This window comes from Astatotilapia calliptera, chromosome 15, assembly GCF_900246225.1.
Source record: "Astatotilapia calliptera chromosome 15, fAstCal1.2, whole genome shotgun sequence".
Lineage (NCBI taxonomy): Eukaryota > Metazoa > Chordata > Actinopteri > Cichliformes > Cichlidae > Astatotilapia > Astatotilapia calliptera.
The window spans coordinates 32,069,428-32,096,095 of NC_039316.1; the positions used below are offsets into that span (position 1 = coordinate 32,069,428).

At 40.9% G+C, this 26,668-nt stretch overlaps 1 protein-coding gene across 2 annotated transcripts; it reads right to left on the reverse strand.

Annotated features, from left to right (window-relative positions):
• Window positions 1–1,629: 1,629 nt before the first annotated feature.
• gopc (golgi-associated PDZ and coiled-coil motif containing) lies at window positions 1,630–25,027 on the reverse strand. 2 transcript variants are annotated; one of them, XM_026194118.1, is made up of 9 exons: window positions 24,436–25,027; window positions 21,019–21,183; window positions 16,627–16,650; window positions 8,638–8,813; window positions 6,055–6,220; window positions 5,877–5,972; window positions 3,832–3,996; window positions 3,593–3,758; window positions 1,630–3,074 (listed from the first exon to the last, which is right to left on the reverse strand). In XM_026194118.1, the coding sequence occupies exons 1-9, from the start codon at window positions 24,694–24,696 to the stop codon at window positions 2,959–2,961; spliced, it is 1,335 nt and encodes a 444-aa protein (XP_026049903.1). In that variant the 5' UTR covers window positions 24,697–25,027; the 3' UTR covers window positions 1,630–2,958. The 2 variants fall into 2 exon arrangements, with proteins under 2 accessions (XP_026049903.1, XP_026049904.1); XM_026194119.1 differs by lacking the exon at window positions 16,627–16,650.
• Between the last annotated feature and the right edge of the window lie 1,641 nt (window positions 25,028–26,668).

The following is a 26,668-nucleotide window of genomic DNA, read 5'->3' on the forward strand; positions in this document are numbered from 1 at the left end:
CCATCTGCCCCTGAGCGCTGGAGTGGTTAGACTGTAGGATTGCCTTAGTTAAACGTGAAGTTTGGGTTTCAAACAAGAAAAGAGAGGGGTGGAAATGAAACTTGTATAGAAGTCCACATGAAAGAAACTGTTCGACTTTCCTCCTATTAGTAGTTTCTAACAGAAAACACTGTGTCTGTGTGTTTAGCTAACCTCTGCACACAAGTATAAATCACTGTTTCCTAAATCTGCCCACCTGCCACCACATCACGCCTCCGACTCAGGCTGTCCCACTCCCTCACACCCACACTCCTGACACCGATGAGCCCCGATATCTGTAGGTGAGTTATTTTATGTCAAAAAACTGTAGCAGGCCCCTCTGGGAAATATATTTTCATTCTACACACTGTTTTGTATGCGGCTCAGGATGATCACGTACAGCATATTTATTGATGACTGTGTTATCCTGGATATTAACACAGTTGTGGGTGTCCAGGGAGAAATGTGAAGGGTTGAGAGAGCAGCCCTGTAGCCAGCTGGGAGTTTGGTCACATCCTCACCAACACCTTCAGTGTTTTACTCTTAAGTGGTTGTTTTCATATTGTTAGGAAGGAAGAAAGCAAGGAAGTCCAAAATACAGTTGCAGGTAGAATCAGCCAGTCAACTTTCCTAGTCTGACTGTATCAAAGGCAGAAGTGTAACCAGGAAGTGCATAGATTTCTGCTGCTGTCTAGATGTTGTATTTTGCAGTGGAGAGCCCTTGTACACGGATCCTTTGGAGCTTTAGATGAACTGTAGCGGGTTAAAAGTCTCAGGGACCACAGAGTTTATGTGTGAGAACTTCAGGGCCACCGGCTTGACGTGATTCCCAGATGATGATAAATACTTTGATGTGTGTAGGACTTCTGCATGTGTTAAAAACTGAATACTTGTCATCACATATTGCCACTACATTGTTCTGTTTGTTGACGTTTGCAGATCTTGGTTTATTTTTCGCACTTCTTCGAGCTTTGAACAGTAAATTTGACACTGAATTTGTTGAGATGTCCACTCATAGGAGGGTTGGCACGTGACTGTTTTCCACTTGTGAATATGCTTTCTCGCTGCAGAACAATGAGCTTCATATTGTTTAGAAATGGGCTTGCAACTGTAGCCAGATTAATGGGCAGTAACACTTACTTTTATTAGATTAATACTGATGTTACCCAGAGGGTAAAGCAGGTCATTACTTAATGGCAGTGGTTGGTAATTCAATCCCTGGGTGCTACATATCGTTGTTACATACTAACCCCACGCTGCTCTATGATGCATCCACTGGAGTGTAAATGTCAGATAAACTGGTTCTTGGGTGAACGAGTGAAGTATTAAGGGCTTTTCCACCATCTTTCCTCTGATTCTATTATTTACAGAATGGTTCTACTGGGGGAATGCATCCTATATATGCAAGTAGTTGAGCTGTACCTCAATAAAAACCACCGAATGAAGTGCAAACACTGCACCGCATTGTCATGGGAAGAAAATGTATAGGAGTATTTAAATAAACAATTCTTCTCTACTGCTCAGTCTGTTTTAAACAGATTCCTGGAACACAGAACACACACTGACAGCGTCCATTTAATCAAGAAAATTATGGTTTTTTGTTTTAGGTCATGGAACAGTAATATTTAATGTTTACATGATTCTGAAGTTTCAACATTTGAAGTACAGCTGCAGCAATAAAATCATTTTTATACATTTTCTGCAACATTGATCACTCATCTTATTGGCAAGTGTTGCATTTTATTACGACTCACCATCCTCCTCATTTGATAACATCTCTATAAGAACAGGGATCATTCAGTGCTTTTGATGCGAGCCTGCACTGTAGCAGAGAGCCTTACCTACAGAGCTCAGGGAGTCTGCAGCAGCAGTTTCCCCTTTATAAATACGGATAAATATACTCATTTATCTTTTACTATTTTAAGTATGAATGATCAAACATTTTTGTGATGTCTGCGGTTTTCACGTTTACAGTTGTTTGAGTCTTTACTGCTGAAGAACGCTTAATATATTATTATTTTGTGTACACTGATTGTATTTGATTTGTCTTTTGCACACGTTTTGTAAGCCTGCTAACGCGAGATGGGAAAATATGTTTTGGACTTTTGAATGCTTTCAATTATGTCAAAGATAAAAACAAGACTGGAACCAAGACAATAAAATAAAAAAAAAAAGACTGACCTGAATGCATAACATAGCATTGAGAGTGTTTAGACAGTGTTGTTCATGGGGGTGGGATTAACTTACTTCTGTTTCTTTGGGCCATAATAATAATATTAACAGTAGTAAGAAATAAGAAGAATGTATTGAACTAAATATCTCTGCACAGTGGTGAGGCCTGTTGGTCAGGGGCTGAGATAAAAACAGTTTGCAAGTTTGTTGTATTTTATTACATTGTGAGGAACACCTCATAAAGTACATGTGGCACAACAGAAGCAATAATGAAATATAATGAACAGTGATAGACAAATCAACAGGGAACCCAAAGAATTGTATTCAATTACAAAGTGTTATTTTTGTAACATAGTCGTGTTAAAATATTCGGGTGGGATAATCATATATAAAATTATTCTTTAACATCTCATTTGGATGAACATGAACGGATTAGATCTGAGAAGTTTGGTAACAGATTCTTTGAGGAGTAACTATACAAAGTAAAGCAAAACAAGTGTCTCCACTAAACACCTCCACGATAACTTGGTGACATCCATCACCTGCATTATTATCCTGTATATCACCAAGTTTATCAGAGTCCAGCATCACTCCCTTCTGCACATACCTCCACTTTAAGAATATGGACTTTAAAACCCAAAAATCATTGTTGCATGACCAGAAAATTACATCACTCCAAGGAGAAAAGGGAAAACAGATGTTCCCCTTTTCACAGGATTGTCACTGAATTTCATTTCAGTTCTTTTCCTTTCCACATTCCAGCAGCTTCTAGGAAGAGCAGTCAGTTTCTGGTGGCTTTGAAGGAGTTTCCCCTGAAGGTGTCTCACTGGACATCCCAGTATCTCCAGACTCTGCTCCATTGCTCAGTGATAACTTCTCCAGTGCTAAAGGATGGACACAGAGACAATAAGCAAACTCATCCTCATCGTCAATTAAAAGCAACCTGGACAACCAGCAGCAGATCTTCTCCTGTTCTCTATCCTGTTTCCAAACCACTTCAGAAAACTCATCTCTTCACCCTGGCCTTTGACACCTTGTGAGATGTTGCTTTTTAGCTCATTCTATGTTGTTTTTTTAATATAGGGCTGTTTCAATTTGTATGTATTATGTGTAGTATGTGTTTATGTGTATTATGTGTCTGGCTCTCTGTGCAGTTACATCCCATATCGTAGCTGAAGGGGGACTACAAGTCAAGTGGAAATGTGTTATCAGAATTTTTATATATAAAACAAAAGAAACTAAAACAACAACGATGATTTTTCTGAAAAACAGAAAACCCGCAAAATCCAATTTTCCAACATGCACCCGCTTCTACAAAGGTGAAGGTATAAACAGTGCACACCTTCACATATGGACAAAGTCTGTTAAAAGCTCTTTCATTGATCTGCAGATTTCTTCGTACCTTGAAGTGATGCTGAACGGTTGCTAGGTGGTGCTGTGATGCTGTCATCCAGTTCATCTAGGTAGAGTCTGTAGCGATGGCCGCTGTCATCCTCGTACTCCACATTCTCATCATCGCTGTCCACTTCAGGAGCCACATACACGACCTCGAACTCTATCTGTCCTCGCTGACACAGACACAAAGAATTAACCACAAACAGCGATATGCAGGGAGCACGTGTATGTGCGTGCCAGTGTTACCTGCTGAGAGAGAATGGTGACAGCTTCCTTATGTTTGGCATCTCGCAAATTGATGCTGTTGACAGCAAGGATGGCATCTCCAACATGCAGCCCTCCACATCTGTCTGCGGGCTGACTGGGATGGATCTCTGAAATTAAAATGGGAACGCCGTGCTCCTTCCCACCCTGAGAAAGTGAGGCCGAAGGAATGAAATGAGTTGAAAGCAGCTTTAATGCACTATGTCATAATGACACAGATGAACAGCACTATCAGACTGTGTTCTAATGGCGCTTCCATTTCTAAAAGCGATATCACGCAATTGGCTCTTTGAACTCTGGCTGTTACACAACAACTTGTTAATGATATGACACATTGCTCACTACAAAGGTGTATTTCAATTAAATTTCATTTATTTATATACTGCCAAATCACAACAGAAATCACCTCAATGCTCTTTATATTGTAACCTTCATCCTACAATAATCAAACAACCGTCTGAACAAGCACTTGGTGACAGTGGGAAGTCAAACCTCCGGAGGTGAGAGTTGAAGATCTCCCAGACCGGGGCCTACGCCGCACATTCCCAGCTCACGTTTTGGTGCGGCAGGTCTGTCCACCATCCTCCCTCTCCACCTGACCCAACTCACCACTACATGGTGATCAGCTGACAGCTCCGCCCCCTCTTTATCAGTGTCCAGAACACCCGGCAGCAGATCTGATGGTACAAAATCGATCATCGACCTAGGGTGTCCTGGTGCCACATGCACTTATCGTCTTCATTATGGACAAACAGTGATTTGCACAGAAATCCAGTAACAAAGAACTGGTCGTTTCAGATCACCCAGGCTGTTCCTCCCAAACATACCAGGTCTCACTGTCATTGCCCACATGAGTGTTGAAGTCTCCCAGTAGGAAGTCACCGGATGAAGCACCCACTCAATGACACCAAGACGGCTATCATTCACTGCATAAAAGCAAATGACATTTAGGACCCGTTCCCCAACCCAAAGGCACAGTGAAGCACCCCTATTGTCCACCAGAAAAACCCCAACGTACTGGCAGCAAGCGCATGATTACAAGAACCCACCCCTGCCTGCCGCCACCCACCAGAACCCAAGCCGTGCGTTGAGGTTAGCTTGTCTATATCTAGCTGATTTTTCTCAACCTCACACACTAGCTTAGACTCCTTCCTCACCAGAGAGGTCACATTCCATTTAAGTAGCCAGCCTTGTTAGCTGGGGATTAGACAACCACGGCCTCTGCCCCTGAGTGCTGCTCGACACACATTGCACCAAACCCCTACCGCGCTAGGTCCTATGGGCTAAGGCCTGGCTACCAGATGGTATCCCTCTCCGTGACTAGCTACAGGATGGGTCCTCGGTAGCCCTATCTCAGGGCAGGGTACACTGGTCTCTTGGTCTTCTTTTATCCATTGGGGTGGACTGAGTGGCTCGTCATCTGGCCCCAGGGCCACTTTGCACTGGACTCAATGCCTCTTTGGATGGGATCTTCCAAAGTCAAGTGTGAGTTGCTGAGAACATTTTTGGCTGAGGTCACAGACATTGTGAATAATCCACCACTGTTACCTGTGTTCAGTGAACCCACAGATACTTGCACTCTCATTGAGGCTTCATTGCTTACTCAAAAAGTAAGTAGAAAGTGGGTCCATGTCCGACTCCAGTTGGAAAGTTTGGACATACATACTTATTGAAACAGCCTTAGACAAAGTGGACATCTAACCAACTGAAGCTTAAACAAGGATGATAGTGCTTCTTAAAGACAAAGAGAATGCAAGGTGCAAGTAAATGTCACCCCCAAGAAATTGGAGGAGATGGTCCTGCTCATTACCACTGATGACCGAAATATGCTATGACCGCATCATCTTAGTAGATGAAAACCCCCTAGCTTCAGATGGGGAGTGAACAGAGAACAGAACCTCGATACTCGATACGATAAAGCGCTATACAAATACAGGCCATTTACCATTTACCATTTTACTTAAGTAAGGTTTGATCCAAACATGGCCAGCTGCTGATTAAAAAGATAAAATACTGAGACTTCTTACTGTAATGGAAATTCCTAGACCCTCATGATCCTCTTTGACCAGCACAACCTTTCGGATAGGGCCAACTCCCTGGGTTTTCTTCAGCATGTCTGGATCCTGTAATTACACACAAAAACAACTTTTGGACGCAGAACTAAAGGTACCAACAGCTTTCACTACTTTGTAGTTTTACACTCACATGTCCCACAGGAGAGGGAAGAGGTCTCTTTGGGTCACTTCGACCTCTACATGCTCGGATCACAGTTTTATGGCGGTGAAGGTGAATTTCTGCCTCCAGTTGATTCCAGAGCTTGTCATGTGCTGGCCCTTTCATGTCACGACCCAGTAACTGTATCTGCTGCACCCTGAAAGACAAACCAAGCAAAGATCTAATTACTGTCTGTATGTGCCATTTAATATCTTACTGAAATATGTAAAACATTTGACATCTGTGACATCACTGGTCATAGGTAAGTATAATGCATGGATCACACATTTCAATTCAATATTATTTATATAGCGCCAAATTACAACAGCAGTCGCCTCAATGCACTTTATATTGTAAGGTAAAGATCCTACAACAATACACACAGAGAAACCCCCAACAATCAAATGTTCCCCTCTGAGCAAGTGCTTGGTGAGAGTGGGAAGGAAAAACGCCCTTTGAACAGGGTGACATTTCTGGCAGAACTAGGCTCTTGCTGGGACGGGCAGCTTGCTGGTTGGGGTTGAGAGAAAGAAAACAGGACCAAATAAAATTAAAAAAACAAAACAAAACAAAAAAAACACACCGTGGAAAAGAACTAGAGATTAATATTGACAAGTGATTAAACACAGAGTGGTGAGTAAGAACAATGAGTGAGATTGGTAACTAAAGAAGAAGCACTCAGTGCACAATGGAAAGCCTCAAGCTGCCTAGACGTATTGCAGCATAACTAATGCTGGGCTTACACTGTGCGATTTTTGAGCCAATTTTGAGTCGTGCGACCGTTTTGGCGATCGGCCCGATTTTGGCCTGCATCGTGTAGTATACGTGGGGTAACGGGAAGCGATTAACTCCTCACGACCAGCTCCCGATCATCAATCGCGACCGTCGTGAGTGTGTCACTGCAGCTTCTCACACTGCGGACGCGCAAACACAAATGTCAGTGTAAAGACGGCGCAGCACGGCAGTGCAGCGTGTGATCTGGACACAAGTGATGGAGGCACAACTTGTAGAACTTTGGAAAGCTCATCCGAGCCTTTTCGATGTGGCCTCACAAAATTATCACGACCACAACAACCGTGAAAATAGTCGGATCTACACTGCTGCTTAATCACAGCTGCCTGATTAATTTTTTTCATTAGCAATTTAGCAAAGTTGATGGTGGTGTGTGTGTGTGTGTGTGTGTGTGTGTGTGTGTGTGTGTGTGTGTGTGTGAGTGAAAGAAAGAGAGGGAGAGCGAGCGACAGAATTTCTGTTATAACCTTCATTTTATGGACGCACAGTGTGAGCACTCAGGTCGCATCAGAGCATCGGGCGGTATAGTGTGAGACCTGCATCGTGACCTACCAACTTCTAACCCCTGCGAGTCAATCGTGCAGTTTGAGCAGAAGCTGAATAACGCGACTGAAAAAAAAATCGCACAGTGTAAGCCCAGCTTTAGGGAAGATTCAGGGTCACCTGATCCAGCCCTAACCCTAATTAGCTTTATCAACGAGGAAAGTTAGAAGCCTAATTTTAAAAGTGAAGAAGAGAGTGTCTGTGCCCCAAATCTTGGAGCTGGTTCCACAGAAGACGGGCCGGGAAACTTAAGGAGCTGCCTCTTATTATTGGTTTAGACACCATGTTTTTAAGTTTTTTTGGGGTCAAGTACAAAATCTCAGTTTTATCTGAAATTAGAAGCAGGAAATTCATTCAGGTCTTTATGTCTTTAAAAGATTCTTCCAATAAAGGCTCTGCCTTTCAACAATACTGCCTAAGGGAGGCATATCAAATGTAAACTTTATAGTTAAGCTTTCTGTCCCCATTTACACGAACAAATTGACTTAATAGAAAGATATGATTCAAACCACCGCAGCGGAGTGCCTTAATTCCTAGACTTTAAATAAACTAATCCTCTGCAGATGATTAGTTAGCTGTTTTACAATTACTCTTTAAAGGATTTTTGGTGAATGGGAGTTGAAGATTGGCTCGGCAAATGGTGTAAGTACTGCCACCTTAAAGGCCTGTCGTATGTAGCCCATTAACGGGGATAAACAGAGAGCAATACTCATCTACCCTTTGATGTTGCCTACTAATGAGAAGTGATTACTGTGCTACTGAAACAAGGTCCCCCAGAAGAGACCATTTCTCATTCAAATTTATTTTACACTAGAAACTTCACTTTGGTTTTCAGCAACATAGGTACAAAGACTGATAGACATACGTATAATAATTTCTTGTATTTGTTTATTATACTTGTGTATACATGTTATAGTGTGTGCTTTCCTCTTGCACAGGTCCAAACTGATATTTTAATCTCAACAAAACTGTCACCATTATCATGTTCTCAACATGATTACAGACTACACTAAACCCCATCATTTCACTCTTCTCACATTAGTCGTCACTTCCACTGCATGTAGTCTGTGCCACGTGCCTTCATGTGCATGACTTCCTAATAATTATACTAATTGCTTATTAGAATCATCATCATCATCATCATCATTATTATCATTATTATTATTATTAGAAGTTACCATAATAGTCTTAGCAAACCTAAACTTTGCACTAAAAATAGTTTGAACTTTAACGTCTTACCTGCCAGCCAGTTCCTTGTCCAAGTATTTAGCAGCCAGTCTGGCGCCGTAGACTTCGGCCTGCAGTACTGCCATGTGCCTGCGAAGGGCCTCGTTTTCTTTCTTATATAGTCTGGTTTCTGCCTCCATTTTTGCCTCTGCTAATTTCTCCTTCTTACTGGCCTCGAGCTCCTGTTCCTAGAACAAACACATACATTGTAAGTACAAAATATTAACCTATTTTTTTTAAAATGAATATTATGAAAATGTAATGTTAAATTTGCAAAAATTAATCATGATTAATTACAAATGTTATATGAGGAGGTTAAACTCTGATTTACATTCACATTAGTCTATGTAATTTTATGTAATTTGCAGAAAAATAACCATGAGAAAACTAGGTACACGGGGATAAACCACAGCTGACAGGCTGATCCCAATCTCACTAATAAATAGAAGACTCTTAATGTGGCATTTTTCAACAATTGTAAATTGAATCTATATCAAACTTTGGACTTGAGGGAGTATAGCACAGTGTTTGATAAGAGATTGCCTTATTGTTGAGGTTTTCAAACCTGTTGCTCATTGACAACTACTGTCCTCTGTTACCTTCCAGTTCAGGCACAATGCAGGCTGCGCTCTTTTGGATTTTTATTCCAGTTTGGGGCTCACTGCAATGAGTTCTCCAGTTATCACTTGGTATCTATCACTACAGCCCACTTCCCCTGCTTATCCACCACTACTATGTCTGGCAGGATTTCTCAATATTATCCACTTCTTATATCCGCCAGTGGTACATACCATGGAGGAGCCACATGAACTCATGGACCTTTGTGTTTTCATCCTGGACATTGGTTCTGGCACTCACTAGTCCTCAGCCACCTTCCATCCGCTTAGTATACAGTCTCAGGGTGCTGGACTTGGGGTAAGGCATCCTCCAAGTCTAGGTCACTAACGCTCACTAACGCATGATAAGACGCTTTCTTGTCTTGATGTCAGTGGCTTCTCTCTCTCTCTCAGGCCAGCTGATTATCCCAGCAGGGTATCTGACGACTGGCAGGTGCTGACTGCCTGGATCTTGATCTTGTACTCTCTGCATGTATTTGATGACTGCAGCTTTCCTAGCAGCCTCCCATTTGTCTGTGGAATTCCCAGGCACTTGTAGCTGTCCTCGATGTCTGCGATGTTGCCTTCTGGTAGTGGAATTCCCTCAGTTCTGACTACCTTCCCTCTCTTTGTTGCCATCCGACTACACTTCTCCAGTTCGAATAACACTCTGATGATGCTGTAGATTCTAGTGATGTGGCTCAGTGAATCGATGTCTCGTTCACTCCTGGCACACACTTCCATGTAGAGGAGGTGGCTGACAATTGCTCCATTCCGTAGTTTGTCTGGTCTGGCTAAGGGAGTTCAGGCCTATGCAGAACAGCAGTAGTGACAGAGCATCTTCTTGTTTAATCTTGTACTTGATAATGACTTTTGCGATTGGCTTGAAGTTGGCCTCTAGTGTTGTTCGCCACATCCCCATTGAGTTCCTGACAAAGGCTCTTAGAGTCCTATTGATCTTGTACAATTGTAGGCATTCCAGGACCCATGTGTGAGGCACTGAGTAGTAGGCTTTCTTGTAGTCAATCCAGGCAGTGCACAGGTTGGTCAGTCTGGTCTTACAGTCTATCTACCAGGAGCTGGTGTTTTGCCCATCTGTCCTTTCTTTTCCCTGCTCCATGTGGTGCTGAGGCAGGTTACTGACCAGCAGTTGAACGGGATTGGCCCGTTTTCAGTTAGCCATTCTGGGTTTGTTTGGTCCATTAGCAGCTGACTCATTTGTTAGTTTGCTAGATGCTCATGGAGCACAGTTACAGTGGGGCAAAAAAGTATTTAGTCAGCCACCGATTGTGCAAGTTCCCCCACTTAAAATGATGACAGAGGTCAGTAATTTGCACCAGAGGTACACTTCAACTGTGAGAGACAGAATGTGAAAAAAAAATCCATGAATCCACATGGTAGGATTTGTAAAGAATTTATTCGTAAATTAGGGTGGAAAATAAGTATTTGGTCACCTCAAACAAGGAAAATCTCTGGCTCTCACAGACCTGTAACGTCTTCTGTAAGAAGCTTTTCTGTCCCCCACTCGTTACCTGTATGAATGGCACCTGTTTGAACTCATCATCTGTATAAAAGACACCTGTCCACAGCCTCAAACAGTCAGACTCCAAACTCCGCCATGGCCAAGACCAAAGAGCTTTCGAAGGACACCAGGAAAAGTATTGTAGACCTGCACCAGACTGGGAAGAGTGAATCTACAATAGGCAAGCAGCTTGGTGTGAAAAAATCAACTATGGGAGCAATCATCAGAAAATGGAAGACATACAAGACCACTGATAATCTCCCTCGATCTGGGGCTCCACGCAAGATCTCATCCCGTGGGGTCAAAATGATCATGAGAATGGTGAGCAAAGATCCCAGAACCACACGGGGGGACCTGGTGAATGACCTGCAGAGAGCTGGGACCAAAGTAACAAAGGTCACCATCAGTAACACACTACAACGGCAGGGAATCAAATCCCGCAGTGCCAGACGTGTTCCGCTGCTGAAGCCAGTGCATGTCCAGGCCCGTCTGAAGTTTGCCAGAGAGCACATGGATGATACAGCAGAGGATTGGGTGAATGTCATGTGGTCAGATGAAACCAAAGTAGAACTTTTTGGTATAAACTCAACTCGTCGTGTTTGGAGGAAGAAGAATACTGAGTTGCATCCCAAGAACACCATACCTACTGTGAAGCATGGGGGTGGAAACATCATGCTATGGGGCTGTTTTTCTGCCAAGGGGACAGGACGACTGAGCCGTGTTAAGGACAGAATGAATGGGGCCATGTATCGTGAGATTTTGAGCCAACACCTCCTTCCATCAGTGAGAACTTTGAAGATGAAACGAGGCTGGGTCTTCCAACATGACAATGATCCAAAACACACCGCCTGGGCAACAAAGGAGTGGCTCCGTAAGAAGCATTTGAAAGTCCTGGAGTGGCCTAGCCAGTCTCCAGACCTCAACCCCATAGAAAATCTGTGGCGGGAGTTGAAAGTCCGTGTTGCTCGGCGACAGCCCCAAAACATCACTGCTCTCGAGAAGATCTGCATGGAGGAATGGGCCAAAATGCCAGCTACTGTGTGTGCAAACCTGGTAAAGACCTATAGTAAACGTTTGACCTCTGTTATTGCCAACAAAGGTTATGTTACAAAGTATTGAGTTGTATTTTTGTTATTGACCAAATACTTATTTTCCACCCTGATTTACGAATAAATTCTTTACAAATCCTACAATGTGGATTCATGGATTTTTTTTTCACATTCTGTCTCTCACAGTTGAAGTGTACCTCTGGTGCAAATTACTGACCTCTGTCATCATTTTAGGTGGGGGAACTTGCACAATCGGTGGCTGACTAAATACTTTTTTTGCCCCACTGTAGCTTCTGTATGTTAGACTCCTGGTCCCCTCCCCAGTCGGACCAGGAGTGATATGTTCTCGTTAAATTTCTGGCTGTCTAAGTGGTGTCCAAAAAGTTATTAAACTTAGAACAAGATCTTCCACTCCAGCTTGTTAATGAGCCAAAGACCCAGACATGGTTTTAATTCATTCGAAAGCCTGATGGTTAGCCTTGTCCATGCAAGCTGGAAACCTCAAAAACAGTGTTATTTGTTGTTATCTATGGGCCTTACTCAGAGTTTCTATCTGACTTCTCAGATGTTTTGATTTGGTACTCAGCTCAGCTAAAATAATTAGTGGGGGTGATTTTTGCATTGATGTAGATATTAAAAATGACAGCCTCAACAAGGCCAATTATTAGAAATAAGTGTCTTCTTTCAAAAAATAAAAGAACGCACTCAACACTTAGTCTTACTCTAGATCTTATTATGATATATGGCAAAGCAAATGAACATTAACAGTATTCCCTGAACACCATTTTTTGTCTGATCATTTCTTAAATTTACAACAGTGGATTACACAGCAGTAATGAATTGATTTCATGACACTTGTTTATAGTGTCACAGCTTCACTGCATAAAATGCTGGATACTGTAGCTGCTCTGAAAAGGAAAACCTCAAATCAGAAGTACTTGACTCCTTGGTATAACTCTCAAACATGCACCTTAAAGTAGATAATTCATGGTCGGGAGAAGAAATGACATGTCACTAATTTAGAAGATCATCATTTAGCCTGAAAAAACTGGTCTTTACACTATTAAAAACAGTAGTTAAACCATTTTAACTACTTTAAAGTAGTTAAAATTGCCCATCACAGTACAGAAACTGCTTTAGTGAAGGTTACAAATGATCTTCTTATGGCCTCTGACAGTGGACTCATCTCTGTGCTCGTCCTGCTAGACCTCAGTGCTTGTCCTGCTAGACCTCAGTGCAGCATTCAATACAGTTGTCCATAATGTTTTATTACCGCTATTAGAACATGCTGCAGGTACTAAAAGTCCTATGCTGCAGTATTGTGAATCTCATCTGTATAATACACTCGAATTTCTTCATGTAAATGGAGAGACCTCTTCAAACACTAAGGTTAATTATGGAGTTCCACAGGGTTCAGTGCTAGGACCAATTCTGTTTATGTTTTACATGCTTCCCTTAGGCAGTATCATCAGAAGGCATAGCATATATTTTCACTGCTATGCAGATATCCAACTTTATCTATTCCTTATGCCAGATAACACATACCAATTAGTTAAACTGTGGGAATGTCTTAAAGACAAAGACGTGGATGATATTAGACTCCATCAGAGTATTATTGTGTGCAAATGTTAGATAGAAAGCAGAAAAAAGAAAAAGGCTATATAAAAACAGTTCATTTACCATTCCATTTGTGCAATATTAATTAAAAACATACTGTCTCAGAGTGACACTGAAAAACTAGTTCATGGACAACTATAATTCATTATTATCAGGATGTAGGGATGGGTACCGGTATCCGGTTCTGACATAAACGGTAGTAACCAGACCAAAAAGCGGTGCTTTATTTCGGTGTTTTGTTTTTTTTCCTGAGATATCATACACTTTGGATTCTAGCCAACCATTTTACCTTTCCAAGGATAGTAGGTGGGCCCAGGTACATATGTTCTTTTAGAGCAGAGCTACAGATTAAAAATGCCCAAGGCGAAGTGGTCAAAAGTCTGGCTGTACTTCACAGCAAAAGATGCAAACTCAGCAGCCTGCAACAAGTGCTTTAAGGTGATACTGTGCAAAGGAGGTAACACCTCGAAGCTGACAACGAACTTGGCGATGCATAGCGTTTTTTTAAAAGCTGAGAAATGCACCGTATTTGATAGCTTGCTGCGAGACCTCACACCGAGCACATCTACTGCGGGTGTGGTGCCTGTTATCGGACCCGGAGCAACATCCCCCAAAAACCCGAAGAGGAGAGTCCAGGCCGCTAGCCCTGCCGGTGCAGCAGAAATGATGACGGATGATGATGGCAGCAGCAGCCGTTCTTCTCTGCGTGAGTAGCTTAATGTTGTTCGTGTGTAATTTACGTTTAGTAGTTAACCACATTAATAAATTAATGCACGTAAGGTGAACTAGCAAACAGCGTTGTAGTTACATGTGGCTGTCTTCTTGTTTGATGGCAGATACTCCCTTCACCCTGGCCAAAAAGGCTAAAATGACCAAAGAAAAAGTGGAAAACAGCTAAACATGAGAGGTTTTTGGACAAAGTTTGTGTTCTCCATTCTTTAAGCACCGGTTCGAGCACCGTTTAAGCACCGGCACCATTTCAAAAGTACCGGTTTGGCACCGGTATCGGATAAAACCTAAACGATACCCATTCCTATCAGGATGTCTTAAAAACTCGCTGGAAAGCTTTCAGCTCATCTAAAATGCTGCAGCAAGAGTACTGACAGGTACTAGACAGACAGCATATTTCTCTTACACTGGCTTTTCTTCAATCCAGGATCAAATTTAAAATCCTTCTCATCAGATTAAAGATCTTGAATAATCAGGCCCCATCTTATAGTACTAACCTGATAGTACCACATGACCCCATTACAGCACTTCACTCTTAGACTGCAGGATTACTTGTGTCTCATAGGGTATTTAAAATTAGAACGTGAGGCAAAACCTTCATCTCCCACGCCTCTCGACTCGGCACCGTTTGCCATGGCTTTTTGGGTTTTCCATTAGGTTACAGTACCTGGTACCAGGTACTTTCTAAGTAGGTACTACAATGTTATCATTGTCACACTGCATGCCACTGATTGGTTGGTCAGCAGCATCACTCAACGAGTCATGAAAGTATCTTGATCACAAAAATTAAAACCACCATTTTTGAAACCTGGCAAGGGGGGAAATGGCTATAAAAAAAACAAAAAAAAACAATGCCGTGGTCCCCAAGTCTGATGAAAAGCCACACACTGAGCAGCAGGTATGTTCTTGCCTCGATGTCCACCTTTGTTGTCCACGCCCAGATGCGTTGCTATGACGACAAGCACGCACACTGGGTTGTAATGGAAAACCAGGTGATCCAAGTTAGCTCGTGGTGATCTGTGGCAAGTCAATTAGTAGGTACTAATAGAAAAGGGGCTTTAAACTGAACAGTTTTGAACTGGTTTATTCTCCTGGCTTCTATCTCTGGGTTACCTCGCCAAGCAGCTGCCCAAGGCTCTGAGTCTTTGCTTGACAGTTTCTAAGGCCTCAGGACAACTTGCAGCATTTCTTAGGTACCCCTTTTTGCAGTTCCAATAGTTGCCAAGTTTCCTTTGTGCTGCCTTGAGCTTGCCTTTCTCAGTGAAGAATACTGCTCCTTGTGGTTGTTCATCATGTAGCCAAGCATTTCAGTGATCACTGCTGCTGCGGTGTAGATCAGCCAGCTGCTTTCAATAACCGTCGCATTAGGAATTGTCCATAATGCTGCTTTCACATCTTTTAGAAGAACTTCAGAGTTTATTTCAGGTAGTCGTAGTAATTGGACATGGAGGGTCCAGGTTTCCAGCGTAGCCATGATCCTCCATCTCCTCAGGTCAGCTGCTCGCACCTCCAACGCATTCAACACACCAGCTGTTCTTGGGGCTTGGTGGGTGGGAATACCACAGGGACATACCACTTTAGGTGTTTACCCATGAGTGTCTATGATCAATCATGACAGTCTGTGATTTCTACAATGGATGTGAGACAAATCCTACTGTGAAAGTGACTAAAGGTCAAGCTGCAGGCCTGATAACGTCCCTGTCTGTGTACTAAAAGTGTGCCAATCGGCTAGTTGATGTTTTTACTTTATACAAGCAACTTTCACAAGAATGTGTTCCCACCTGTCTTAATACAGCCACTATTGTTACTATGCCACTAGATAACAATGCTGCTTATTGACTTGAGTATTTAACACATCTCCTAGCTAGAAGGGCACCTACACAGAAAGTAGTTTGCTTACAGCTTTGAAACTCACAGTTGATCACTGATTGCAGGCTTTGGTTCTTTGGCTAACTCTGATTTAGTTAACACCCTATCATATGTAAATCAACAAAAGCTTGCATTTTTCATTGGTAGTTAAGAACAGTTTAACTCGAGCCACTTTGATTGCATTGTCAGCAGTTATTTTAAGCATTGTCTCTGACCCTGATTCCCACACTCTGCAAATGGACACTGAACTTCCTCATAAACAAATGTTGAAAACGGCGCAGTCACACCACTTCTTTGACTTTAATTTTCTAAAGTCAAGCCCAACAACTGCATTTGCATTTTGAAGTATCCTTGGGCACATGATGCATGTAAAGAGTACAGTGTGTGTGTGTGTGTGTGTGTGTATGTATATATATATATATATATATATATATATATATATATATATATATATATATATATATATATATATATATATATATATATATATATATATATATATATATATATATATATATATATACGTATATATATATATATATATATTTATTAAGTGTAAATGGTTGAAATGAGGCATGTAGCTACATTTTCTGGGAAAGACACCATTACACCGACTTACCAGCTCTTCTAAGGTTGGTGTAGGCTTTAAAGGAAAATATACAGAAAAAGAAAAGAGAAAAGTCTTTGATTAGAGAAATTGGTACAAAAAGCATTAGAAAGGTTACAAAGCATCAGATATACAGCAGCAGACACCAACCTTGTACAATTTCAACCAGAAATTTAGATTCATCCCTCCATAAAATCTGTTTTATTTTTAGTCTAATTCTTGTATAATTTATCAGCATTTTCTCCAGCCAGCCTGCCTGAGATCATTTCTGAAAAGGCTTCAGTAAATAGTAGATGTATAAACTTAAGGATATGCATTTCTCACAGGTTAGTTTTAATCTGTTTAATTACTGTATGGGGGGCATGTGCAGTTTTTATTTAAGTTAAATATAATGTTTCTTTTACATCTAGTTTTAGTTTTTAATTGACTATAATAACCCTGCTCTGAACCAGGTCAACATCCGATCTGTGACCCCTTCAGCCCTGCATTTCTCCAACTACAGTCCTAAACCATTTATACTTTGTGTAAATTTTTTTAACATAAAGGGGCTAAAATAAGTATTGAACAATTTTATAAGTTAAGATATTTTTGATGGTCCCACTGACATGAAACTCTCACCAGATGTTGGTAAAAACCCATCCAGTCATCATATGCAAAGAAATCAAACCATAAATGACATTATGTGTAATAATGAGAAATGACAGAGGGAAATAGTATTGAACACACTTACTGAAATGTATTTAATACTTGGTCCAAAAAGCTTTGTTGGTGACAGCTTCAAGACACCTCCCGTATGGAGAAATTGCATTTCTGTGATTTTGGCTCCGTGGGCCACTTCCATTAACTCTGAGCTTTAGGTTTTTTTTCCTTATAGATTTTCAGTTGGATTCAGGTCAGCTGATTGGACCGGACCATTCTAACAGATTTATTTTCTTTCACTGAAACCACTTGACAGTTTCCTTTGGGGTGTGTTTTGGATCATTGACTTGCCTCCACCCTTAGATGGCAGCAGATTTTTTCAATCAGGAATGTCTACATTTTTCCACTCATCCTTCCTTCAATTATATGAAGCGTGCCAGTGTTTTATGCTGATAAACAGCCCTACATCATGATGTTTCCACCTCCAAACTTCACTCTGGCTATGGTGTTTTTGCGGCAGTGCCTTTTGACCTCCAAACATGGTGCATATTACTTTTAAGACTAAGCAACATGGCTGCTCCAGCCTGCACGCCAAATACCCTTGGGCAAGATACTAACCCCAAGTTGCTTGCCGGTGCATCCATAAAAAGTACTTAGAAAAAAACATAGAACAAAGTGTTTATATGAACGGTCAAATGAGGCAAGTCGTATAGAGCACTTTGAGTGCTCAGTTAAAGTGGAAAAGTGTTATTAGAAACAGTCCGACTGCTCTGCCCTCTGTAGTCATTTAGACATTTGAGCATCTGGTACTATCCCATCTCCTGGATCCCTGCAGTTTGCCTAAAGAGTCAATAGGTCCGTAGTCAATGCAGTTAACATGGCACTGCACTTCATCCTCCAGCATCTGGACTCTGCAGGAACCTATATCAGGCTAGTTTGTGGACTTGAGTTCCACTTTTAATGCCGTCCTCCCAGCTCTACTACAAGACAACTCTCACAGCCAAATGTTCCCGCTTACACCTGCAGAAGGATCACCGAATTACTGTCTAGGCAGGCATGTCTCACTTTCAACGCATCAGCACCTGTTCTCCTCAGGGCTCTGTACTTTTTCCTCGGCTCTTCTCCCTGTACACCAACATTTGAACCTCTTATTGCCAATCTGTCAAACTCCTTAAGTTTGCAAATGACAAACTCATCGGGCTCATCTCGGGTGGAGATGAATCTGCCTATAGGAGGGAGATGACAATTTCCTTGGAACCATCACCTCCCAGGACCTAAAGTTTGAGCTAAACATCAGCTCACTAACCAAGAAGGCACAGCAGAGGATGTACTTCCTGCATCGGTGGAAAAAAATACAAGCTGCCAAAGTCAATGATGATGCAGTTTTACTCCTCCATCATTTAATCTATCCTCACTTCCTCCATCACCATCTGGTACGCTACTGCCACTACCAAGCACAAAGGCAGACTGCAGCGTATCATCCGCTGCACTGAAGAGGTGACTGGCTGCAATCCTGTACACCCTCCAGGACACTGAATCAGGCAAAGAAGATTGCTGCAGGATGCTGTGGTCAATCACAACCAACACCTCACGCCACAAGGACAGTTTCTTTCCCCTGCTATGTTGGATTACTTAACAACACCCCTTCAATCCGCTTACTGCTCAGTTAACATGCTGCAGTAACAAATTTACTTACTCAGGTTTTATTACACACATGTTTTGTCTACATTGCACCCTTTAGATCTAGAGCATATTCTATTTCTGTACAATTAGTTTTGCACCATGACACCATTTTTGCTCTCTTTAGTGTCACTTGGGAAATTGTTTTTAAAATGCCAAATTTTCGCAGGGGAGTTAATAATTCTAGTCTTGGCATGTCCCAGCAGGAGGAGGCCCTGGGGCAGACCCAGGACAGGCTGGAGAGATTATATCTCTCAGCTGGCTAACGTTAGCCTCTGTGATAACTGATTCTTGTTGAGGGGTGTTATAGTCTAGCGTCACTTAGCAGACGTTAGTTGTCTCAGAGCCCAAAGACAACTGTTAGCAGGCTCAAGTCATCTAAGAGACCTCCATCAGCTTTGAAAGCACATGTGTGGACTTATTTTGGATTCAGAACAAAAGAAGGCAGTAAAGACTATGACAAGAGCTATGCAGTCTGTAAAATCTTCACCGCCAGAGTCAAATACTCGGGTAACACAACAAATTTACAAGTACATGTGTCTAGACACAATAGCGACGTAGGGTCAAATTCTAATTTTAAAATGAAATGAGGTGTTTAACGGACAATTAAAGAAGTTAACTTTTCGAAACTACCAGCAACTTCAACTCGTGCAACAAAAAAAGATAGCGCAGTCCGTACTTGTTTTTATTTGCAAAGACATGCGCCCTCTGAGTGCTGTGGAGAATAAATAATTTTGTAATATGATTAAAACACTGGAGCCCTGTTGCACTGTTCCCTCCCGACAACACTTCACGGACATACTCTGCCAAAGTTGTATCAAGAAGGCAAAGCGACAGTGCTGGACTGTCTCAGCTCAGCACAGACAGTTTCTTTGACATGCGACCCTTGGACTTCGAGAGCCACTGAATGGTAGGCCACTGTTACAGCACATCACAAAACTGATCAGTGGAACCGTCAGTCACACAGGTGAACAAATTCCCCTTTTCAGGTTGCACAAAAAGTGTTCTATTGATGGACACTGCAGAGCTGTACTTTCTTTTATTAGCACTTCATTTTAATAGCACTTTATATTGTCAGTGTTTACTCAGATGAATTCTTCATGCAATTTCATTTTTGATTTATATTTGTTTGTGTTAAGGTAACATAAAAAAGTGCTTCGTTTTGATGCTGCAGAGAGCATTTTTTGGATTAGTATTTTAAAAGTACTCAATAAGTACATCAACATTTCATTGTTTACTTTTTTCATGTTAAAGAAATAGTCGATATATCAGTAAAGCTGTTTTGTTTGTTTATTTGACATGGCTTCTGATAAGGCAGATGTTAATTTTTCTCCATTCATTTTGAACTTAAAGAGAGAGTGTTTTGTTTCCTCCAGTGAAATGTATCCCTCTATTTTAGTTGAGATAGCTCATGCCAAGCATTTAACAGTTTGGACTGTTTACTGTGAATTTTCCTACACTTAAATTCAGTCTTAATAAACACAAATAGTGTCTGGCTTTTAGTATCGCAATCTATCGTATGGTCTCCCCTGTATTGTGATACATATTGTATTGCTAGATTCTTGCCAATACACACCCCTAACGGAGATGTTTATTTCTGTTTTCCAGCAGAACTTGGCACCTGTCCACAGCACTGAAACTACTACAGTATGCTTACAGTGTTGTTATTCTGCTTGCCGGGGAGTGTTATTGTTGATTAAGACATTAGAAAGACAGAAAAACAGTAAGAAGACCTGGAGTAGAAAGACGAAAGGAGTAAACAGGAATGAAATTTCTCTTGAAATTGTAATGTTACCTCAAAGGAACATACGTGTCTTGGTCCGAGTACAAGAATGACATTGACTTTTTTAATTACAGGCGCATCACTAAGCTGTACACTGTAATGCTATGTCAGCAAGCATGTCTGATACACGTACCTAACGTCTTAGACTGAAAACAGAAGACTAGGTTGTCAGTGACAGTGTATTACTCAATGATTGTATAATAAATATGTCATCTTCACTCACTGCAGCCAATCAGTAACTCTGTTACTATTGTTAAATGATTACAAAGGCTGATTGACTGTATTACAGCCGTTCTCCCTACCAGTTTATCTTTGATGCTATCCGACTCCTCAGCTTGGCCTTGCTTGACATGAAGCTGCAGTTGGAGAGCATGAAGCTGCAGGAGCAAGTCGTGGACCTCCCTTTCTGCCACCACCCGTGCAGCTTTAGCTTCGGTCAACTCTGAGCGCAAGTCCACCAGCTGAGCCTAGAGTGAAAGGAAACAACAGAGGGATGGGGCACAGGAAGCAGATGTGTTAGGTGGTTTAAAGGGGCATGGGTCTCAGATCACAGCATCACTGTTTTCGTAGTTTGCAAAACCCAAATCTTACAGTACATACTTTTTTTTTCTTTGTAATTTATGAGTATTAATTATTAGTTACTGTGCGGAAACATTACGATCCCATAAATTTAGCACAACAATGTATTCATGTGGTATTCTAAAGGTCTTTAAAGAAAATAACATATTACATATCCAGGGCTCTAGAGTGCAATGAATTTGGTCGCAAATGCAGCCTAATTTCTCAATGGTGCTACTAAAAAAATCCCTGCGACCAGCTGTTCGAGTAAAAAACAAACAAAAAAAACAAAAAAAAAACCTCTGAAAGGCTCTGTGGCCAACAGCAGACAACATTATGCCCATATCATAAAGGTGCTGCTTAGAGTAGCTGAATGTGCTGCTGAAGCCCCGCAGCACCGACTCTGTGCTGCTGCTACCTTTTGCACTGGTGCACCTAAGAAAAAAAGTTAGGTGCACCAGTGCAACCATGGCAAAAAGTTAGTCTAGAGCCCTGATGTATTTGTTTATTAAAAGCTCTTTATCAAAAGATCTGCAGATGTGTCATTTAGTACTTGAATTAAAGAGGCGGAAAAGATGAAACACTGTTTCACACAAGCCAAGTCTGCCTGACCTTCAGGACATTAATTCATGGACAGACATTCTGTAGCAAAAACAGGGAGAACATGCCAACTCCAGACAGAAAAGGCGGTGACCTTCCTGCGCCTTCTGCTGTAATAGACGCACGTTGAGTAGGGGTGAGTTTCAATAATCAATTTTCCGATTAAAATTGATTTTGGCTTGAATAAAGCAATTCATAAAAATCCTGAATTGCTTTTTAAAATATAAATGTATTTTGCCCGAAACGCCAGAATCTCAGGTTAAAGCTCACAAAACTATTTCAACAACCTCCAAACAGCTAAAACAGTAAATGAGTGCAGGTAAACGTATTCCGCACAAACATGTAAACACAAAGCGCAGACCTGACGCATCAAAATCAGTGAGATGTCAGCTTTCTCACCTGAAAGCCAACACCTCACAGCTTCTGCTGCGTCTGGTCGACGCTCTGTGTTTACGTCCTTTTTTTTGTGCTGGGTTCTGAAGCTGCTGTTTCATCACTCTCCAACCGAAACTGACTGAATCAGCAGCAAAAGAAGATCAAAACTAAGCTTTACATTCCGCTTCACTTAAACATAGTCATGAATTCCCTCTTACTTTTGCTGTTTTTCTTCCACCACGATTAAAAAAAAAAAAAAAAAAAAAAAAAAAAATCACACTTTTAAAAAATGCTTTTTAAAATTATGACAAATTGCAAAATGCCTCTGTGACTTTGCTCTGCTTCACGAGCAGGTTTTCTTCCGTTTTTGTTCTACTGCTGAATATTTTTAAGGTTAACTGATATAAAAAGCCAGGCCAGGAAAATCTCCTTCATGTTTTTCTGTGTTTTATCCTCAGTTACTTTGACACAAAGGCATCTGCTGTGATGCTTACACCTCTGATGACGTCTCAAAAGTGTCAGTACTGATAAATAAGATAAGATAACTCTTTATTGTCATTGCACAGTCATACATAGTACAGTAGTACAATGAAATTGGAAAACTGTCCTACGTCGGCACTACATATAACACAACACGACACGATATGACACATCACAACGCAACACAAACAACACAGTATATTAACTTAGTATAAAAAAGAAGAATAAGTGTATGTGTATTGCACACTGTTATTATTGCACATTATGATCAGAATTATATTTCTGAGGAAAAATTTCCCCGATTCAAATCTAATTGAAATCGGTGGATCGAATCGAATCAATTCTAGAAATCAGTGATGATACCCAGCCCTATTGCTGAGCTAACAAAACTGTACAATCACAACATTTTTGTCAAAACACAAGTTATGTTTAGTCATTTTTCTCAGTGCATCTGTCCTGACCCCTCCTTGATCCACTTCTGTTCCACCACTGGAAAACATTTAGAAACAAGGTTCAAAGTCTAGGACAGAGGGTTGCTCCATCTGATAGATGGATGGCACAGTGTATATGCATTGTTTAACAAGTTTAACAGCTGGCAGGGTGAATCACCATGATAACAAGCTAAGCTGGAAGAAGCAGGGTTATCTCTAAGCAGGAAATACCACTGGTTCATGCGGATGTCACTCGCACCTGTATCACCTATTTAAACATTGTAAACATAAACATATAGCCCATAATGACAATATTCACAAATGGCAAAGCTTCTTTAGACATGACAACACACCCTAATTACACAGCAAACATTGCTGGGGAAATGCCAAGGAGTTCAGGTGCTGACTTAGTCTTTAAAGCCCCTCTCATTCAAAAGAAGCCTGGGGCCTGCCGACCAACAGACCGAGTCTGACAGCTTTGTGGAAACGTACGGAAGCTTTGAACGGCCTAAACAATAATATGTGTTGGAGCGGATTAGCCTGTTGCTTTAGGTTTGTATTGTTCAAAAATGTCTCAGGCTTTTAATCATGTCTTTATAGTGAGAGCCTTTTTGATTTGTCAAATTAGTAATGACAGGTCGTGTTCTTGAAACAAAAACACACAAATTATTATAATAATATTAATAAGAGAGACACAATACGGATAAGTGAATGACAGTGATAGTGTTTTTAGTTTTATGTTAACATTTACAGAAAAAAAATGAAGGGCACTCCAGAAAACAAACGAGACATTACACCACACAATCCTGATTACATCTAAAGAAAAGATAATCATTGTCACTTTAAGGCCATGACGTAATAATCGAAAAATGCTGAAATTCATTTATTTATTTAAAAAAAACGTTAGCGCTACATAATTATAAAGGATATTTAATAAAGCGGTCAAAGACACCTGAGACCATGTTCTGTATCTAGAAGACAAATGAATGTGAAGTATGCTAACACCTATGTTGGTTTCAATGACCAAACGAAGGCTGCTGTGGATACCATAACCCATGTGATCACAGTTTACAGGTCGGTGCCACAGATGGATAGAAACCCTCAGAAGCACAGGGAGGACACCAAAACACAGGAGTGACTGAAGCCCTGAAAACACCAGTGCTGCTCTGTGGCATTAGTCACTCTGTTAAATCTTGAGTGGAGTCGGCGTGATCATTTCATTAACAGGAAACCCGCTTCCTAATATTAACCGCTCTTCTTAGACGAAATACTAACCTCTAGTTTATGGTTGAGCTGGAAGACAGTCTGAGTTTTATGACAGAGCTGAGCGAAACAAGAGCTGAGGCTGGTCATCTTCTGCCGACCCTCATACGTTATATCCACTTGATCTGGATCTATTTCTCCAAGCAACAGATCCACATCCACGAAAGCCTTATCAAATTCCTTCTCCAGCACTTCTAGCCATCGAAACATGGACATACTGGGGACAAGGCCCGAGTGCTGGCCCGATGGGGAGCATCCAGTCGAAGCAGACATGGTTAGAGCAAGGTAACGCTGATGTTAGCTTTTTGCTAACTTAAAAAATGATGACAAATTAATCTCTGTCAACACCGTTAAAATATCGCTGTAATGTGATGAACACTGTGTTGGTCCGTAGACTTAAAATTCCCGAAAGAAGCAACGTCTAACCAGAACGTCCCACATCAGATTCACGATTTCATCCAAGCAGCCACTACGCAGAAAGCGGCATACAAGAGACCTACGACTACTCCTTCCGCTACTGTGGAACTGTTCCCTGTGGGTGTTCTAGGAACTGCTATTGGACCTGTCGACGTCGTACCGGAAATACACGTTAACGCAGAGCTTGTTCCTGTTCTTACTTTCACAATTAAAGTCTTCTAATGCGAGGAATTTTGTATAAATAATTAAATAACATTATTTATGAATAATATAATTTTAGTAATCTCGGGGCTTTCGTGACATTTGCAAGTTTAATGACTTACTGTGTAGTGTTCCAGTAACACGTATTGTGTAGTTCTGGCTCACTAAATAACTGATGAGGATGTGCAGTTGTGCACTGAACAGGCTCTATCCATGAATGCAGTGCACAAAAAAGCATTATGGTGTATTGCTCGTAGGGATGGGAAGCTTCTGAAGCGCAGGTGTTAGAAAAACCAAGGCCACGGACCATTGTTCCCTCTAATTTTTCATGTGTCTGAGCGAACACACAAACTCCCTGTGAGCAACAGTAGACGTGTGCACTGTGGTCACGCCAGCATCGAATCCATCCAAGTTACATGGCTTATTAAAATAATCCAATTACAGCATTTACAATTATGTTAGACTACTTTTAATTAACTGCTTTAGCCCACTTACAATGAAAAAAAAAATCTTGTTCATGACCTGTGTAGTATGTTAACACTATTGGAAGTAACTTAACTTGAAGTAAAAATAACTTGAACTCCAATTTTGAAAACACAACTTTCTTTTTTTTTTTTTTAAATAAAGCCCTGACTTGTATTATGAGTAGGAGTCTGGCCTGGGAGAGAGTCCTGTAACCCTCTGTTTGCAAAATACAGTATATAATGACCAATATTGGGCAATTAATTATATAGTTACTTCTCCAAAAAAGTAACTGAGTTATGCAAGTTTTTTGCAGCTGTTTACCTAAAAATGCAGCCAAGGCGTTTTTAAAAAAAAATAAAATAAACATTTCAAACTATTTACAGAACAATCAGGTGTTCTGCATCAAATTTGATGCAACACAAATTATTTGTGCCACTCCAAAAATTATTTCTGTCCACTATGAGATAAAGGAGAAAAACACTCCTGTAACACCTGTAACATTCAGTGTCACTGTTCTGACACACACAACAAAACTATTGACTACACTACACACTAACTACACAAGATTTGCGCTAAACGTTGCAAATCTCTCACATCTTAAAACACTGCTGTCACTCCTTAAACTTCCCCCCTTCCTAAACAACTAAATGCCATTTGGGGGGTGGTGTTGTTTTTGCACACAGGCTTTCGAGCGTTTTCCTTATAAAACGCTGTTTTTACCGTTTCGTCCCGCAGTAAATATAAACAACGATAGTATTCAGGAAGAAAACCAAACATTGCATATATATATATATATATATATATATATATATATATATATATATATATATATATATATATATATATATATATATATATATATATATATATATATATATATATATATTTTTTTTTTATCATAACTCTGGTTTTACGTGGCCTATCAACACAATTTAAAAACCTGGTATAAAGTCCACCTTTTCCGTCAATTGCTCCGTCTGTCCTGCTAACATCTCCAACGGTTGTACACGTTGTCATTAACGTGGCTTCACTCCACATCAGCCACGCTGCTTTGCTAACTATAAGGACGCTGTCATAGCCTGTCAACAACGTTGATTAGCTGCGTATATACGAATGTGAATCACAATATTGCCTGGGCTATGGGATAAGGAACATTGCCACT